Genomic DNA, 18,297 nt, shown 5'->3' with positions numbered 1-18,297 from the left:
TTAAGACTGCAAGATTGGGCTATATATTATCTCATGTCTGTCATTTCCATTTCCTGAAGCAAGTACAGAGGATTTCTATGTCAACAAATGCAAAGCTTTCTACCCCCTTCAAGTGTACTATGTATAATACTTTGCACCTACTGTATGCTGTACAGTGACTTTCCTCTCAAGAACTCAAATTACTTTTAATAACATTAAAATGCATCAGTTAGCGTACTATTTTCTCGCCTTTTCCTTCTCTTCTCCACTCTCCCTTTGGGCTTCCACAAACAGACTCCTCAAATCCACTCTTAATCAATACTATGAATTTAGTATAGAGGTAGATGGTGATAGGCACCTAAGAAAAACCTAAAGTAGGTTATTAAATATAATGCATCTTGTAGATTCACAAAACCAAATTTCCAAGCAATGTCAATACATTCTCTCCACAACTGTTTGCAATTTTCCACATCAATGTTTTGGCATGTAAAGTCACTTTGATTTGTGTGGGTACACAACATTTTCATGCACAAATGCAGTTTGAACACACACAACTGAGTTTTTAGCATGTGCAAAACCTTAGATTTGAAAAGTAGCAGATAATTTTAGAAACAAATTTTAAAACTGTGATATACAGTATCTCCATAACTAATAAACCCTTGTGCTTTGGGGCATAAGCCAATCAATAACACTTAGAGGGATTAGGAAGAAACTTCCCTTATGGACAAAGTGACACTCCCCGGGGTATTGAGGGTTGTGAGGCACCTCTCCCACAATCTGCTCTTAGCGTGATGAGACTTGTCTGCCTGCTGTGGGTCAGCTCCCTGAAACCATCAGCCTTTGGCAACATAAGCACTATCCTCACTCTCGCCATATTGGTACGCAATAGGCACATATCAATTCCCAAGTGTTCAGAGCATTCCCTGTAGAGTCTAGCCCCTCGTCCACTGGCCACTCAGACTTACCAGGCCTGCTGTTCCCAAAGGAACAGTAAACACCAGCTTATTAGTTATAAGTTAGAACAAAGTTCTACTAAACACACAGATATAGCAAAAACAAGAATAAGTTTATTATCAAAGACCAGAGATTCAAGTGACAGTGAGTAAGAATACTGGAAATCAATGGTTATATATAAATCAAAATCATAACATGATTTCCAGAGACTTAACTAACATGTTATCCTCCTGTCTAAAGAAGCATATCTCACCCAAAGTTGTCTCCAGCATTTTCAACCAAGCCTGGCTGAGACCATTCTTTCATGAAGCACCTTGCTGCCCGTTTACTTCCTAGGTGAACAATGACAAGGTGTCTTCCTTGTCCCCCAAATATACCAGAACAAACTTTTGATTTGCACCTCAAGATAGGGTTCCACCCTCCTCCACTGTTTACCTCTTCCTGTTAGTTTCCTTCTTAAGTTCCTGACAGCTCTTCATTAGCATTTGGTTGCCCACTGTGAACCAGACAATACTCAATTTACACATAAATATATATACATATGGATAAACATTTTGAGTCTTGAAAAAACATCCTTTTCACCTTTCCAGCTGCACACCTTAAGAGCATAATTTTCAGTGTATATATACATAACTCTTTACATAGTATCTACACATACATTTCACAATGATACTGATATCCAGAGTGACATTGGCTTTTATTAGAGACCTCACATGACATTCTTTGGAGAACCCGAATATAAATACCAGACCCAGGGATTCCGCTAACCTTTAAGAACACTGCCTGTTGACATTAAGAGGTCCCACAGTCACAGACAGGTTATTCTAGTACTGTTTATTACAGGTATTCTAACACTTTCCTTTGAAATATTTGATACCACCCATTTTCAAAGACTGGACAATCAGCTAGCGGGAGCACCATTTTGATTCAGTGTCGTAATTTCTAGATTACTAACAGAAAGAAAGAAAAAACATAGAAAGGAGAGGAAAGAGAGACAGTTCTGCAACTTTGCAAGTGTTACATCGTTTTTATAGCCATCCCCAAACTGAGTAGCAGCAGAGGTCCATGAACAAAACCACACACACACACAAGGTAATTACTTTGCTTCTATGTACTTGGAGATCAAATAAACCAAGGCACACACGGCTAGTTAGATGTTTATGTTGCTTTCTGCATGCATTTAACCAATTTTTCCACCCATTTGCGGAAAATGCACATGCAACTGCAACTGCATGTGTGCATATATTTTTGCATCCAGTAGAGGGCATCAGCTTTTTAAAATCTGACCCTAAATTTGCCCATAGTAACATAATACTCCAGTACTGAATTGGGAAATTACCATAAAAGTTTACTTTAGCAACTTTTAGAGATAAAGGTACTGTATGTGGTAAAGATATTTGTTTTGGAGGGACGTTACAGGATTGTCAACATACTTGTTGCTCCATAATCAATAATCATTTGCCCCATCTCAAAATATTTTTAAACATAAAATTTGTGTTTCAATAAACTAAAGAATATAATTAATTTTTTTCATTATAGACTAATTTAGATGTCCTTGTAAAGAAGAACTTTGTACTAAATATGAATTCACAGAATTTTAGTCTTAATACTTTTTTTTAGGTGAAAGAAAAAAGAAATATATAAAATATATAAAAAAAATTCCAAAGAATCAATACAATTTTAATGTGCTGGATTTTTTTTTTTGAAAGCTAGTTCTCTTCTACAGCTTTAAAAGGGATTCTACATGATACAAGTAATTTGGGACTATTATACTCCCATTCTCTAAATAAACCTAGCAATTTACGCACAAAAACTATAATGAAAATGAGGACAGACGAGATTAGATTTCAATAAACATAGCTGGGAAAAAGTGCACAGGGAACAGAGTTGAGGGCTAAGCTACTAATTGCAGATGGCATTATTATTTATATGGCACCCCGGGTGTGCATTCACTATATTTAAATGTAGTGACAGTGAGTTCGGCCTAGCAAGGAAAGATAATTAAGAACAAAAGCCCAAAAAAGAATGAGTCACTTTTATGAAGATATAGTTGTAACATCTATCTGAAGTTAATCAAAGATGAAATCATTTCAGAAGTAATGAAGAGTAGGGTGGGGTGAATGGTTCAGTGAACTAATGCAGATCTGATTCTAGTAACTGGCTTTGCATTTTCAAATGGAAATGAGGCTTTTTATATCAACCTGATTTGGATTCCATCTGCAAACTACTTGCCCTGTTTCTCTGAAAGAGTTACTGAAAATGTAGGAGAGAAAGAGGGTACCTTTACAAGTTGCAGGAAAATTAGAAGTTTGGGCTGGATGTGCATGGAAGGGGTCATACTACCTGTATTGTTTTGGAGGTTTATTACCTTGGGCCTGGTATTTTCAGAAGTTCTGAGTACCAACACTACAGATCAACAGGAGCTATCCTCCTCTTAAAATGAGGCTCTTAAAAGATACCAGAGATGCATAAATCTTAACAGATTAGACATATACTATTTCCACTTAGCATACTGAGCTCTAAATCAGCTCATTTGCCACTCATGCTGCCACAGTCCAAAATGCTGGCAATATTTTATTATTAAAATTACCCTTAGAGGCAAAGGAAATACTAAAAATAATTAATCAAAGAAAGAATTATATTTAAATGTTGATTCATGGTAGTTCTGTAAGTCAAGCAGCCAGAAGACATAAAATATTACTATATAATCTTAGAATTATATCTCTTAGGAATTTGTATTGACATTTTATAACGCAGCGATTTCATCCATATTGATTTAGAACACTGGAATAAATGTACTTTATGTCAAATTCCCATTAGCAATAGCAGTCAGTGTGTGCATAACTTCCTGAGCATTGCACCGGAATTTAAGCTCATTAGGTTCAATCAGAGTTAGTTTCAAATTAGAATGAAAATGAAAACGAAAATAACACTGAAATGAGACTGTGGGGAAAAAAAGACGACATAATAAAGTCTATTTGAAATGAAAAAGTTGGTATATTAACTCCACAGAATGCCATCCAGGAAAATTCATTTATACTAGTGTGAAGCTTGAATACTCCAGAAACATCAATATTCCAGTTCTAGATATGTGTTTTACAGTCTCGGCATACAGCAACCCACTTATAGCCATGACTGAATTTAAAATCACATGGCATGACATATCTTGGGAAATCGATTCCTACGATAGGGAATGGAACTTTCTCTTTAATCATTTGTATGATCAGTTTTCTCAGTCTTTTGGGCAGCTTCCTAATTCATTAGAAGAAGACCATTTCATGCTTAATCTGCAGCCACTCTGCTCTCCAAAAGACATCAGACCTCACTTTACAAGATGATTTTTAATTTTACATCAGGAAACAAACCTACTAGATAAATGCTACTTTATAAATATAACCTTTTCAAATATAAAATTATATGCTCATAAAATAAATTGCTTTGTAAAACAGTTAAATATATTTCAATGTAGATTAAATGGCCAAGATTTATTAAAATGTATCTCTTCCGCTGGCAAGGTGCTATCTTAGGCCCAAAACCTGCAATTTCATTGTCACACTTGGATGCCTGTGCTCATGCAGAGCCCACTGAAGCCAATGGGCCTCCATTAAAGTGCAAGGATTCAGCTGCATAGATGCCATTGCAGGACTCATGAAATAATTACTAAACAAAGAACGTGGGGAGATCTGGAAGATGCACAAAATATGCCCTTCCAATTCTTGAAGCAGCCTGGGAAAAAATGGCATTTTAGCAACCAGAGCAATGAGGTAACAAAAGTGAAGTCCAACCTCAAGTTCATGATTCTACAAATCACTTTTTAATAAGTCAAAATTTTCAAACTTTCAGTCCTAAAGTTAGGAATCTATATCCAATAATTAGGAACCTCTTGAGCAAAGCACATTATCTACTTAATAAACTGTAAGCACCTGCTTAAGTCTATCCCTATTTAGCAAACCACTTAAACATATGCTTAATCACATGTGTAAATCTCACTGATGTCAACCTTAAAGTTAAGCATATACTTAATGCTCTGCTGAATAAGCATGGACTTATATACGTTATTTCAGTGCTTTGTTGAAATGGAGCCCTAACTACATGAAATAATATGCTCTAGGTGTTCAATACCTCTGAAAATTAGCACACTCATTTAAGTGTCTTAAATGTGGATATAATTGACTACATTTAAGTATGAATTTTGGCCTTCATATTTTGAGATTTAACCACTTTTATGGGAGAATTGGGCTAATAGTCTCATGCCACACTATCCGGGCTGGAGCTAGAAAATAGTGTTAAAAATGTAACTTTAAATTACATTTACCTGTTTCAACATCTGTTAAATGAAGCATAGAATCAAAGCCTCCACTGAGAATTCTTCTTCCGCACAAAGACCACTCAGCAGTTCGAACAGCACAACTGTGACAGGAGTATGTTTTTAAACAACAGCCTGTATCTACAGCGTTCCATATCTTAAAAAGAAACATAATGACAGTTATAAATATAAATTTAAAAATACCAGTAAATAAATTATTCAACCTGCTGATAAAGAATTAGAACAAATCAATTAGCCCATCTGAGAAAGCTTCATATATTTTAACAGATTTGATTTTGCTAAAGGATGGGATTAAAGTAATACTGTACTCCCTTAAATTATGAAAATATTTTTACAGAATCATAGAAATGTAGGGTTGGAAGAGACCTTGAAATCAGCTAGTCCAGTCCACTGCATTGAGGAGCACCAAGTAAACCAATCCCTGACATGTTTGTCCAACCTGTTTTTGAAAACCTCCAATTATGGACATTCCCAAAACTCCCAAAGCCTATTTCAGAACTTAACTACACTGATAGTTAGAAAGTTTTTCCTAATATCCAACCTAAATCTCCCTTGCTGCAGATTAGGCCCATTACTTCTTGTGCTGGACATGGAGAACAATTGATCTGCATCCTCTTTATAACAACCCTTAACAGATTCGAAGAGGAACATGCCCGGTTTTTATAACCTCTCCTCATAGGTCAGGTTCCCCAAACCTTTTATCATGTTTGTTGCTCACCTCTGGACTCTGTCCAATTTGTCCACATTTTTCTTAAAGTGTGGCACCCAGACACAGTACTCTCGCTGAGGCCTCATCAATATCGAGTACAGTGGGACAATTACCTCCTGTGTCTTAAATACAACATTTCTGTTAATAAATCCCAGAATTATATTAGCATCACATTGTGTACTCATATTCAATTTGTGATCCACTAGAACCCCCAGATTTCTTTCACTAATACTACTACCTAGCCAGTTATTTCCCATTTTGTAGTTGTGCATTTGATTTTTCCTCTTAAGTCTAGTACTTTACACTTATCTTCACTGAATTTCATCTTGTTGAATTCAGACAAATTTTCCAATTTGTCGAGGTCATTTTGAATTCTAATCCTGTCCTCCAAAGTGCTTGCAATCCATCCCAACTTGGTGTCATCTGCAAATTTTATAAACAGATTCTCAACTCATTATCCAAGTCAATAATGAAAATATTGACTAGTACTGGACCCAGGACTGACCCCTGTGGGACCCCACTAAATATACCCTCCCAGTTTGATAGCAAGCCATTGATAACTACTCTTTGAATATGGTGTTTCAACCAGTTGTGCACCCCCTTTATAGTAATTTCACCTAGACCTCATTTCCCTAGTTTGCTTATAAGAATGTCACGAGGGACTGTGTCAAAAGCCTTATTAGCAAGAGAATAAAGACAATAAGCATTCTTGCGGCAGGCATAATTTCCTGAGAATTCATAAACTGTTCTCATTGGCAGCTCATGTCAGATCTTCCCACTGCCATTCCCTCGTCTCCTTCCATGGTGAGAAACAACCCCAACAACTCCTGTTTGTTCCCTCTTGTTTCTCTCCCACATACTTCACCTGTAATCAACCCCATTTGGTAGTGAACAAGAACACTGGCAGATTACAGACGTGAGATCTGCCTGTATGTTGGCTAGGACTGATTCTTCAGTCTTGCAGATACTAATTTCATGCAGCATTGTGCCACTCTCAAACTTTGCTTAAGAGCTAGATATGAATATTGTCATGGAGACTTGGGTAGGGTTCTCTAAAGTGCTCAGCACTGGCCTAACTCTGTTCATTCTTTAGCTTCAACTGGAGCAAAGTTAGGCCAATCTGAGCATTTCTGAAAATCCCACCTCTACTGATTACCTTAAATCTTTTAATCATTAGGAAAAACAAGCATATTCAATCTTTAACTTTTCTGGAATGTCTTAATCTAGTTCACATTTTAAAAACAAAAACAATTATTTGATAAAGGAAAAAGTAATGATTTTCTGAAACAAAGTAGCTGTCACAAGGTATTTATAGCAACTATTAACTATTTTTAATTATGATTTGGGTGATCAAATATGCAGTACACCTCATTAATCAAAAGCATACATTCTATATGCAGAGTTTATCATATATTATGACAATCAAAATTTATCAAATTATATGTGAAAAATAATGTCTAGGAAGTTCAGATTTGAGATTAGGTTAACTATTGATATTATTGTTTATTATTAATATCCTGCTGCAATTAACACAGGCTTATACAATCTGACTGTATCATTTATTGCTATATCTATTATTTGTCTCAGGCAAAACTATTTTTTCTAGTTATCTGGCTTTTAGCCAAATACTACAATTAGCTGCTAGTGAACCCCAATGTGTTTTCACTGCCAGTATTAGTAGTGCAAGAAGATCAACGTTTTAATGGTGCTAGATAACAATTTTATTGTATTTGTGGTTGAAAACTGAAAGACAGATGGTATATGGCTTAAAGTTATACCAGAAATAATAAGACTCTTTGTGGTTTGTCAATATATTACCATCATACTAAGGCCTCGTCTACACTACACAGTCAGCTTTTGTCGATAAAACAGTGGAGGTGTACACACTGAAATGCTCCTCCTGGCAATGTAATATATGCTATGCCAACATAATAAAATCACCTCAACAAGAGGCATAGGGCTTATTTCAGTGTAGTTAGGGTGGCACGTCTGTGTAGACACTGGGGTCCTTACATCGGCTGTTGGCTGTTATCCACTGGAGCCATGAAATTGACAAGAAAACTGGCTCTCAGCTCCTGAGGCGGGTTGCTTTGGGGTCTCCGCTCCAAGCCAGGCTGCCACCCAGGCTCCTGGCTTCGGCTGCTGCCTGGGCTCCCTACTCCCCGCTGAGAGCCCTACTGTCTCCTGGGGTGCTGGCTCCCTGCCAGGAGCACGACAGCCATCTGGACTCCAAGTGTGGATCTCCCCACCGGAGACGAGAAGCCCTGGATGGCTCCCCCCACCACTCCCAGCTCCCCCACACAGCCCCTCTTCAGTAAGTGGAAGAACTCCTAGTCAGGACACACACCACCAACAGAAGGAGGGTGGTGTGGACATCAGCCACAGCAGTAATTAATGCGGTGGCTGGAACTCGACCTAAAATAGGTCGATTTAAGATTGTCGTGTAGACATAGCCTAAATCTTGCTGCATATTTCAAACAAAAGTTGCCTGTGAGCTCACCAAAGACCATCTTTATTTTTCCTATCCTAATTAACTACTTATTTTCTAAGCCTTGATCTGTATTATTATTTATATAATGGTTGAAAGTGCTAAGAAATTTACATAACATAGAAAAGAGACAGTCCCTGCCTCAAAGAGCTTATCTAAGAAACATGAGGGCCAGATTCTGCCCTCATTTACAGCCAAGCAACTCCACTGAATTCAATTATTAATTAGTAAGATACAGTTGATTATGGTTCTATATTTAAAACAATTAAATGTGCATTAAAGGCAAAATGAATGCTGCAAATGTCAACACATGACTGGTTGTCTTTTTCATTGTAATTACAGCGTAGACCAGGATCACTGAGCTGTAAGAAGAAAACAGCAAAAGAAAAATGTTTTGGTATTTATTTTTATGTCCTTCACCATTTTTTTCTTTTTACTGGACTAGAAGGGGTTACTATCTGGGAAGGATTTGTTGACAACATTACCTGTATAACAGACCACTCTTCACAGGCAACATTCTGTCTTATGACACTGCTTCAAAGTATCCCCATATCATGTACTGAATATAATTTTACTCTGATAAGCAACCAATTATTGTTAATTCCTCCATTGGTCATTTAAGCAGGCTTCACAAAAGTTGTATCCTAACTATTCTACCCTAACTATGAGCAGGGAAATCAAGAAAAAAATATTAAAATACTTTTTGGAAATTAGTTTCTATCATCCTTTAATGACTTTTAACAATCATTACTATACAAAAAAGGGAGTTAATTATGTCCAAGAGCTATTTTAGCATGAAGAAGCTACTGAATGAATCAAGATGAAAGGAAAAACAGGTGGTAAATGCTTAAAAAAAGGTCCCTATCATGTTTTAATGATTAAATATGAAAAACCAATTTCCTCAAGAAAGAAAAAGTAAAACAAGCTTCAACAGCATTGCATGGTTTAGGTTTAAGAATAGAAAATCTGTATAATACACATTTTTCTCTAACACAGATTGTGTTTTATGTTCTCCTCCATTTTATGGAAAGGAGCAAACATTTTACACCTGTGGATTAGAGACTGCGTGAAAGAGAAAAATCACTAAATGGCATCCTTTCCATTTCCACCCCATAAGCTTCTGTCAGTTGCTTTAGAATCATAGAATATCAGGGTTGGAAGGGACCTCAGGAGGTCGTCTAGTCCAACCCCTTGCTCAAAGCAGGACCAATCCCCAACTAAATCATCCCAGTCAAGCCTGACCTTAAAAACCTGAAAGGAAGGAGATTCCACCAACTCCCTAGGTAACACATTCCAGTGTTTCACCACCCTCCTAGTGAAAAAGTTTTTCCTAATATCCAACCTAAACCTCCCCCACTGCAACTTGAGACCATTACTCCTTGTTCCGTCATCTGCTACCACTGAGAACAGTCTAGATCCATCCTCTTTGGAACCCCCTTTTAGGTAGTTGAAAACAGCTATCAAATCCCCCCTCATTCTTCTCTTCCGCAGATTAAACAATCCCAGTTCCCTCAGCCTCTCCTCATAAGTCATGTGTTCCAGTCCCCTAATCATTTTTGTTGCCCTCCGCTGGACGTTTTCCAATTTTTTCACATCCTTCTTGTAGTGTGGGGCCCAAAACTGGACACAGTACTCCAGATGAGGCCTCACCAATGTTGAATAGAGGGGAATGATCACGTCCCTTGATTTGCTGGCAATGCCCCTACTTATACATCCCAAAATGCCATTGGCCTTCTTGGCAACAAGGGCACGCGGCTGACTCATATCCAGCTTCTTGTCCACTGTAACTCCTAGATCCTTTTCTGCAGAACTGCTGCCGAGCCATTCGGTCCCTAGTCTGGAGTAGTGCATGGGATTCTTCCGTCCTAAGTGCAGGACTCTGCACTTGTCCTTGAACCTCATCAGATTTCTTTTGGCCCAATCCTCTAATTTGTCTAGGGCCCTCTGTATCCTATCCTTACCCTCCAGCATATCTACCTCTCCTCCCAGTTTAGTGTCATCTGCAAACTTGCTGAGGGTGCAATCCACGCCATCCTCCAGATCCTTAATGAAGATATTGAACAAAACCGGCCTCAGGACCGACCCTTGGGACACTCCGCTTCATACTGGCTGCCAACTAGACATAGACCCATTGATCACTACCCATTGAGCCCAGCAATCTAGCCAGCTTTCTATCCACCTTACAGTCCATTCATCCTGCCCATACTTCTTTAACTTGCTGGCAAGAATACTGTGGGAGACCATATCAAAAGCTTTGCTAAAGTCAAGGAATAACATTTCCACTGCTTTCCTCTCATCCACAGAGCCAGTTATCTCATCATAGAAGGCAATTAGATTAGTCAGGCATGACTTACCCTTGGTGAATCCATGCTGACTGTTCCTGATCACTTTCCTCTCCTCTAAGCGCTTCAGAATTGATTCCTTGGGGACCTGCTCCATGATTTTTCCAGGGACTGAGGTGAGGCTGACTGGCCTGTAGTTCCCCGGATCCTCCTTCTTCCCTTTTTTAAAGATGGGCACTACATTAGCCTTTTTCCAGTCGTCCGGGACCTCCCCCGATCGCCATGAGTTTTCAAAGATAACGGCCAATGGCTCTGCAATCACATCCGCCAACTCCTTTAGCACTTTCAGATGCAGCGCATCAAACTTAAATAATGTTTGATTTGGAACATATGTCTTTTAGGGGTTAGGAGGCCAATTACGAGAGGTGGAGTTAGAATGCAGTTGCTTTTGGAGGCATGACCCTATGCAAATTAACCCGATCTTGCAGAAGATGTTGCTGTTAGTTAATGCTGATAGGTTCAACATCTACTGTGGCTTCAAACCCAACTTTAAGAGATGCTCAAAAAATGTAGAGATCACATAATAAAAGCAAGGCAATAGATCAGGTAGTGTTGTCAATGTTATGTGTAGGGCAATGATAGGAAAGGCTCAGAAAGGGATGTTCCATGTCAAACAAAATTCCTTAAGGTTTGTTCCAGAATTGCCTACAAATCGCTGGCCTACATGGTTTTGGCTAGACACAGCTCTGTGATATAGACACAGCTCTCTGCCCTGCTGTGGGAAGGATAGCATGCTGCATTTTTTCCAAAAGAACTCACCAGTTTTAATGTAAGCATGCCTTTGCCTGTGGAAGAAGAAAAATATGGCCTATTGTTTACAAGAATCTGAGGCTACCAAAGAGACCAGTGATATCATGGGGAGCCCCTAAAACACCAATTATAATGATGTAGTCATACATATGAAAAACAATACTAAGGTAAGCCACTGCCAGAGAAGGGCATCAAGGAACAAGCCTGGTGTTCACGAGTCAAGGCAAGGCTGCCCAAGGAAACTAGTTGTGCACTTTGCATGTGAATAGTAAACTATTCAACGGTTGAAAGTCATGCGTGACTAGGGTGACCAGATGAAACGGACAAAATATCAGGACACATGGGGGAAGCAACAACAACAAAAAACCCGCCAGAACAGAGTTGCCAAAGCAAAAATAAATAAATAAATAAAATGGCCGGAGTGGTCAAAGCTGCAATATCACGACAAATGGCGTCCCGACCGTGCATCAGTCGGGACGCGGGACAAAGAACTAAATATCAGGACAGTCCCGATTTTATCGGGGTGTCTGATCACCCTATGCGTGACCAACTGTGACAGAATGAGATATATCTGAGTTAAATTATTAACTCTATCTTGTTTGCTGTGTGAAGTACTGGATACTGTGACTGCATAAGTCTGGACATGCCCAAATACAACCTATTGAACTGCATTCTGGACAGCTGTCCTACCTGAGAAAGGTGCTTGACACCACGTTGAAGGACTATCACCAAGAAACCATCAGGACGGCAATCATCAACTTTGATTGGGAGGGGCTGGTTATTGTGAGATAATGAGACAATGGACTTTCTACTAAGCAGCCTTTATGGGGGGGGCTAAGGTAAGCATGCCTTGAGGGGGGTTGGAGCTTCCCCGTGGAGGACATGGCAGAGAAAGAGAGACTTAACTAAAGAGTAGGATTCTGCTTTGTACAGGGGGATCAACCCTCGCCACATGTAAGAATTGCAGGAGGGTGAGAGAGCAGGAGGTACTCTGACTATTCCTAAAAGCTGACAAACATTAGACTCCCAAGAGGGGGTGAGATCAGACCAGGGGAAAGTGTGTCTCATGACTTTTGTTTTCTTTTCAATGATCTGGAACTCTCGAGTGTTTTAGGGGTAAAGTTTCTGTGGTTATGAAATTCCTTTGCTAAGCCTGTGTTCCTTCCTTTCCCACCATGTTTTCTTCAAAGCGGCTTAACTAGAAGTTTGGAGTGCCCACAGCTTAGCTGGAGGTCTGGGGGAATGTGTGCTAGGGACCGGTAGGACTCAGGAGGTCTCAGACACTGATTTTGGGGTCTAGAATGGCAGTGACACACAAGGAAGGGTGTCATAGCCAGGTCTGAGCCTGGGAGTCTGTCCTAGAGTCCCAGAGCTAGAAACAGTGACTAGACTCTACCTAGATTCAGTCGGCTTGGAAGCATGTAGGGCCTGACTGGGTACAGGGCAAGGATGTAACACAAACCACTGATTTTCTATGCCAGGAGACAGGACATTCTCGGGGGCAGGTCTAAAACTGTGGAATGAGCTCCCCCACAATGAAGGGCTATCACAAATCACAGCACTTACTGCTCCAGTGCAAGATGCATTTCACTAACATCAATACATAGTATTTTTTTTAAAAAACCTATCAAAACAAGAGACTCCAATGAAAGCATGGGGAGAGGATTAGAGAACAAACATCACATGACAGATGTTAGTCATGTTGTTTAATACACTGCTTTTTTTATATATATACACTTATTTACAAATGTTTATTCCGATTAATTTTTGCTACAAAACAATGAATTGTTGGGATTTTTCTTTTGCCATACTATAAAAATACAATGTATTATGCATATGATATGTGATTTATAAGTCTATATATTAATTTTTACATAGCATACTACCTATAATGAAATATTATCTTGCGCGCTCCAAACCCGTCAAGCAGAATATCCCAGTCTTTTTTCTAGGCAAACATCTCACTAAAATACTACAGTGATGAGCGCAGTATAAGAACCTATACAGAACAAAATTGAGGCAATGGAGTAGAACAAAGCAGAATTCGTAAATATCGAAAAGTCAAGCTCTTTGGAGATAGTTTTCAACACGAATTCACGTAATGTTTCAGTCAATCTGAATCTGCATTTTTCAGGCAAAGTTTTGGGAGAAAAGTTTTTTCTGGCTGTATATGGAGCATGATTTTACATATTAAAATCTATAAAAAGAACAAAAATCGGGGGGAATATAAGGACTCAATTAAAAATAGAGACTGAGATATGCATACTCCTTGATACATATATATTAATACCTATTTAGTCTTATGGGATTCCATGCAATCATGCAAATCTAAGCTATAAAGTTGGAAAGAATTTATCTTTGATTCCTTTTACCTATTTTGACACAGAAAGCTATTTTTAAAGCAGGTGTCACATGCCACTTTCTTTCAAAACTCTAAATCTTTTAAGATGCTCAGCATTATCACTGGGTGGAACACAGAAACATCTTTGGGTTTGTTTTTTTTTGTTTTTTTTTTTAAACTAAGTTCGCTCTTTTATCCCATGACAGTGGATTGGATTTTCAATTGCTTAGCTAACAAGTTAAACTCACACACTTCAAGGTGCTACTTGGAAAATATTACTTTACAATGTGACAGTACATGATTTCAATTATGAACAATAATCTTTTTATCTATTCATAAAGTTTGTTTATTCGGTTTTTTTTTCTCAAGAAAGAAAATGGCTCTCTTTTTATTACTTTGGCATTATTCCTACTTCTGTAGTTATAATGGAAATGTTGACACAACAGTAAAAAACACCTCTTAGGCTTTTAAAGAAATATACTGTTTGAGTTCTTTCAGTCAGGAAACCAAACTTGTCTACAGATTAGTCTCTAATAACTCAATATTTTGAGGCAACACAATGCCAAGATTCAGATGAAATTTAAAGAATGTTCTTACTTGAATGAACTGAACTTTAAGGTTTTGGACTTTTTCCAGTCCAGTAAGCTTATACCATATTTCTGCCATTGCCAATCAGTTTTATGGTACATATGCATCCCTCAATTTTAAAACTATGATTTCTGGTCCAGTATGGTGCCACTAGAATTTCTTTAGTTTTACATTGCCTGATCCTCTGTTGTTCTCTATTAGCATAGGTGCTGGAACTAGGGATACTGGGGGTTGCTGCATCACACCCTGGCTTGAAATTGTTTCCATTATATACAGGGTTTACAGTTTGGTTCAATGGCTCTCAGCACCCCCACTATACAAATTGTTCCAATACCCCGGTCTATTAGACTTTGTCTACACCATGCACCTTTTAGTGACACTGCTGTGCTGCTATACCCATGCCACAAAAAGGCACACAGTGTAGCTGCTGTTTGTTGGCAGGAGAGAGTTCTCCCTCCAAAAACAAACTTCCAACCCCCCAACGAGCTTTGGTAGCTTTGTCAGCAGCTGGGGGGGGGGGTTGGTTTCACCCCTCTGAACGACAAAAAATTTGTCATTCAGTTGCCCGTGTAGACACTATTATCCTCTTCAAATACAGTAAGAGAGAGAATCTGACAGATATAACTAAAAGAATCTTACTGGTACCACAATGGCCCCAAGTCATGGTTTTTCCATCTAGAGCAGTGGTTCTCAAACTAGGGCTGCCGCTTGTTCAGGGAAAGCCCCTGGTGGGCCGGGCTGGTTTGTTTACCTGCCGCATCTGCAGGTTCCGCCGATCGCAGCTCCCACTGGCTCCAGGTCAATGGGGGCTGCAGGAAGAACGGACAGCACATCCCTCGGATCTAGAGGTTTGGCCAGAATACAGTTCTGGATCTGGATCCAGCTTTCATTTCATAATATGGAAAATTATTTCATACCATCAACAACTCAAAACATCGGACTGTGTGGCACACCAGCTATTACATATGCTGCTGAAGGATCAGTCCAGCCCATTGAGAATTGAAGGTAGAGTTTAAGTAAGAGGTAGGCTTTTTTTTATTTGTTAGGCACAGGAATTGTATACAAAACAATGGAATTAATTGTACCCAGACCCATAGGTTTGTCTATTTAGAATGAAGCTGTGCCTTTAAGAAACATTTTGTGTTGAGGTCATATAGAGCTGCACTAGCTCAGCAAGCACTTGGATAAATATTGTGCCTTGGGGAGATGCATCCATCTTCAGATGGTACAATCTGCTCCCTCCAAGGCACGTTTAGGCTGCCCTGCAGACCAGTGCAAGAAGGAATGCTCATGACCCTCTCCTCGTCATTCCCTAGGGGCAACTCAGACGGAGGTAAGACCATGTATTCTTATTATAGTAACTTTTAGTCTTGTTGTCAGCTTTATCATCAGCACATTGAAATAAAGGCAGCATTAGTATCTATCTTAAGTATTTTTACCATATATTGGCAATCACTGTAGTATCTAGGCACTGAATTACAAAAATGGCTTATGATAGTTTTATAAATAGTGCATAATTGCTTCAAATAAATGTAGTGATAGGTTTAAAGACAGTCATAAGTTATAGTGATAGGCTTAAACACAGTTTAAAGCCTCTAACACTGTCATACTGTATTAGCATAGGTTGTGCAATAAGTTATTATTTTATGGTAATGCTGGACACCTTGCAGCAATGTCATGATAAAAAGGAATTCTGATCTTCCTAACTGGAAAGAAAATCAACTTAATGCACATGGATTTTGGTGATCTACTGATGTTGACAATATCCTTATAAATGTAAATTAGTATCTTATAAATACTGAGTATCTTACTAATACTCAGTATTTATAAGACAGCTGAAATGTTTGTTTGAAAAACAGATGCTATGTATATCAAGCAGTTTTTCCCAACACTGCTCTCTTTCTATTCCCAAGAATGGGAATTTAGACTTAGAAATCATTGGTACATTAATTAAATCAATACAAAATGTATGGAGACTTGTAAATGATGCCATTACAAGCCACTGTGAAGTAACCATTTCAATGTAAATCCTGGGGGATGCCATTAAGATGCCATTAAAGGACCATTATGATGTGTAATTTCAACAGTAAACTATTTTCATTATAAATCATATTATCATTTTAAAAACAAACAAAATGGAATACAACAGCTAAACAATGCATCTGAAGTAGTGGGGTTTTTACCCACAAAAGCTTATGCTCAAATAAATCCGTTAGTCTTTAAGGTGCCACCGGACTCCTCCTTATTAAAAAATAATTACTTAATCATCAATTATCACAAAAGCAAGGATATTCTACATTAAGATGACCACAGCACCTCATCTTTACCCTTTCACTGACATCTTTAATTTGGTTACACCAGGTTAATCACCTAGAGTTCCTATTTAGGCACCTAAATTTAAGTGGCCTGATTTTCAGAGGTTCTGTGCACCTACCAGTGTCATTAATTCCAAGGGGTGTTCTGAGTGTCCCATACCTCTGAAAATTAGAGTTTTTATGTTAGGTGACCAAATAGAAACTTAGGTGACTAATTCTAGGCATCCAAGTTTGAAAATGTTGGCTTTTATGTCTAGATAATGCAGTATAAATGGCCCACTATAACATTTCCTTCTACAGCTGGCCAAATATTCCTTACACTAATCAGCTTTGCTTGAGTGAATATGTGCTAAATATTATTACTTGCAAAGAACAACCAGGTACGTGTAATATTTACCATTGCTGAGATCACTGCCTATAATTCTGACCAGTACTGTCCCATTGTTTCCTTGTTATTCCTGTTTGTGTAACTCATGTCTTTTGTCTTATAGATTTTAAGCTATTTGGGGGAAGAAATTGTCTTTTTGTTCTGCGTTTGTACAGTACCTAACATAATGGGGTTCTGGTCCATGAATGGGGCTTCTAGGCACTACAAAAATACAAATAAAGAATAATTAAGACTAATAATTTGTACTTATTTAGCACATTTCATCTAAAAAGCTCAAAGTGACTTACAAGTATTATCTCCAGTTCACTGATGGAGAAATTTAAGTACCGAGATGTTAAATGATTTCTCCATGGCCACACAGTGGAGAAGTCAGTAATACAAGGTAGAGTCTCAGCCCCATATGCTAACCAGTAGAACACAGTGGCTTCCCAAAAATAACACTCATGAGCCCATGCAACTATAATGCATAGGAAGCATGGCAAACCTTTGTTTGAAAGCTCCAGTGTGAGCCACTATGTTGGTCACTGGTGCAGTAGCAATGCAACATAGGGTCAAGCTGGTAGCAGCTGAGAGCACAGAGGAAGCAATGAGTTTAGTCTTCAAAAGGCCTCTAGCAACCCCTCTTCCAAATCAAAGGAGAAATACCTATGGGCTCTGAAGGGAGCTGGTTCCAACTTCCCTTCACTGGAGCCTTTCCGACCAACTGCAGATTGAATAGGGGAGAATTGTACAGAACCCCCTTCCAAAAACACTGACTCCAAAATATATTTTAATTCTATATAAATCATCCTTAAAATGAAATACAGTAAAACAATTTACAGCAAAAAAAGAGTTGATAGTAGACTGAAGAGTAAAAGAAAGTTTTAAGATGTGATTCAAAGTGAGGAAGTGATTCAATGGTCTGGATGGAAAATATCCAGACAAAGGGTGCAGCAGAAGTGAAAGTGTGACTCCATGGTGGAAAGGAATAGAGTCAGCCAAGATTTATAAGGGACAAAGGAAGCAAACAAATAGATGGAATATAAGAAAAGGAAGGACATGTGTCAATATATCACTTTCTTGCTTATTACACATTCATTGATACTTCATCCGTGTAAGTCACGTTCTTCCCTTTAA

General features: G+C 38.5%; 1 protein-coding gene across 2 annotated transcripts in view; it reads right to left on the bottom strand.

Moving 5' to 3' along the window:
- The window catches only part of WDR25 (WD repeat domain 25), a 120,635-nt gene that overhangs the window by 38,414 nt on the left and 63,924 nt on the right, over positions 1 to 18,297 (bottom strand). For both annotated transcript variants that reach the window (XM_074957171.1, XM_074957170.1), the window contains exon 3: positions 5,249 to 5,396. In XM_074957171.1, coding sequence (XP_074813272.1) covers positions 5,249 to 5,396 — 148 coding nt within the window. The remainder of the gene's footprint in view (positions 1 to 5,248; positions 5,397 to 18,297) is intronic.

This window comes from Natator depressus, chromosome 6 (assembly GCF_965152275.1).
Source record: "Natator depressus isolate rNatDep1 chromosome 6, rNatDep2.hap1, whole genome shotgun sequence".
NCBI classification, from domain to species: domain Eukaryota; kingdom Metazoa; phylum Chordata; order Testudines; family Cheloniidae; genus Natator; species Natator depressus.
This window is presented reverse-complemented; position numbering and strand designations above follow the sequence as displayed.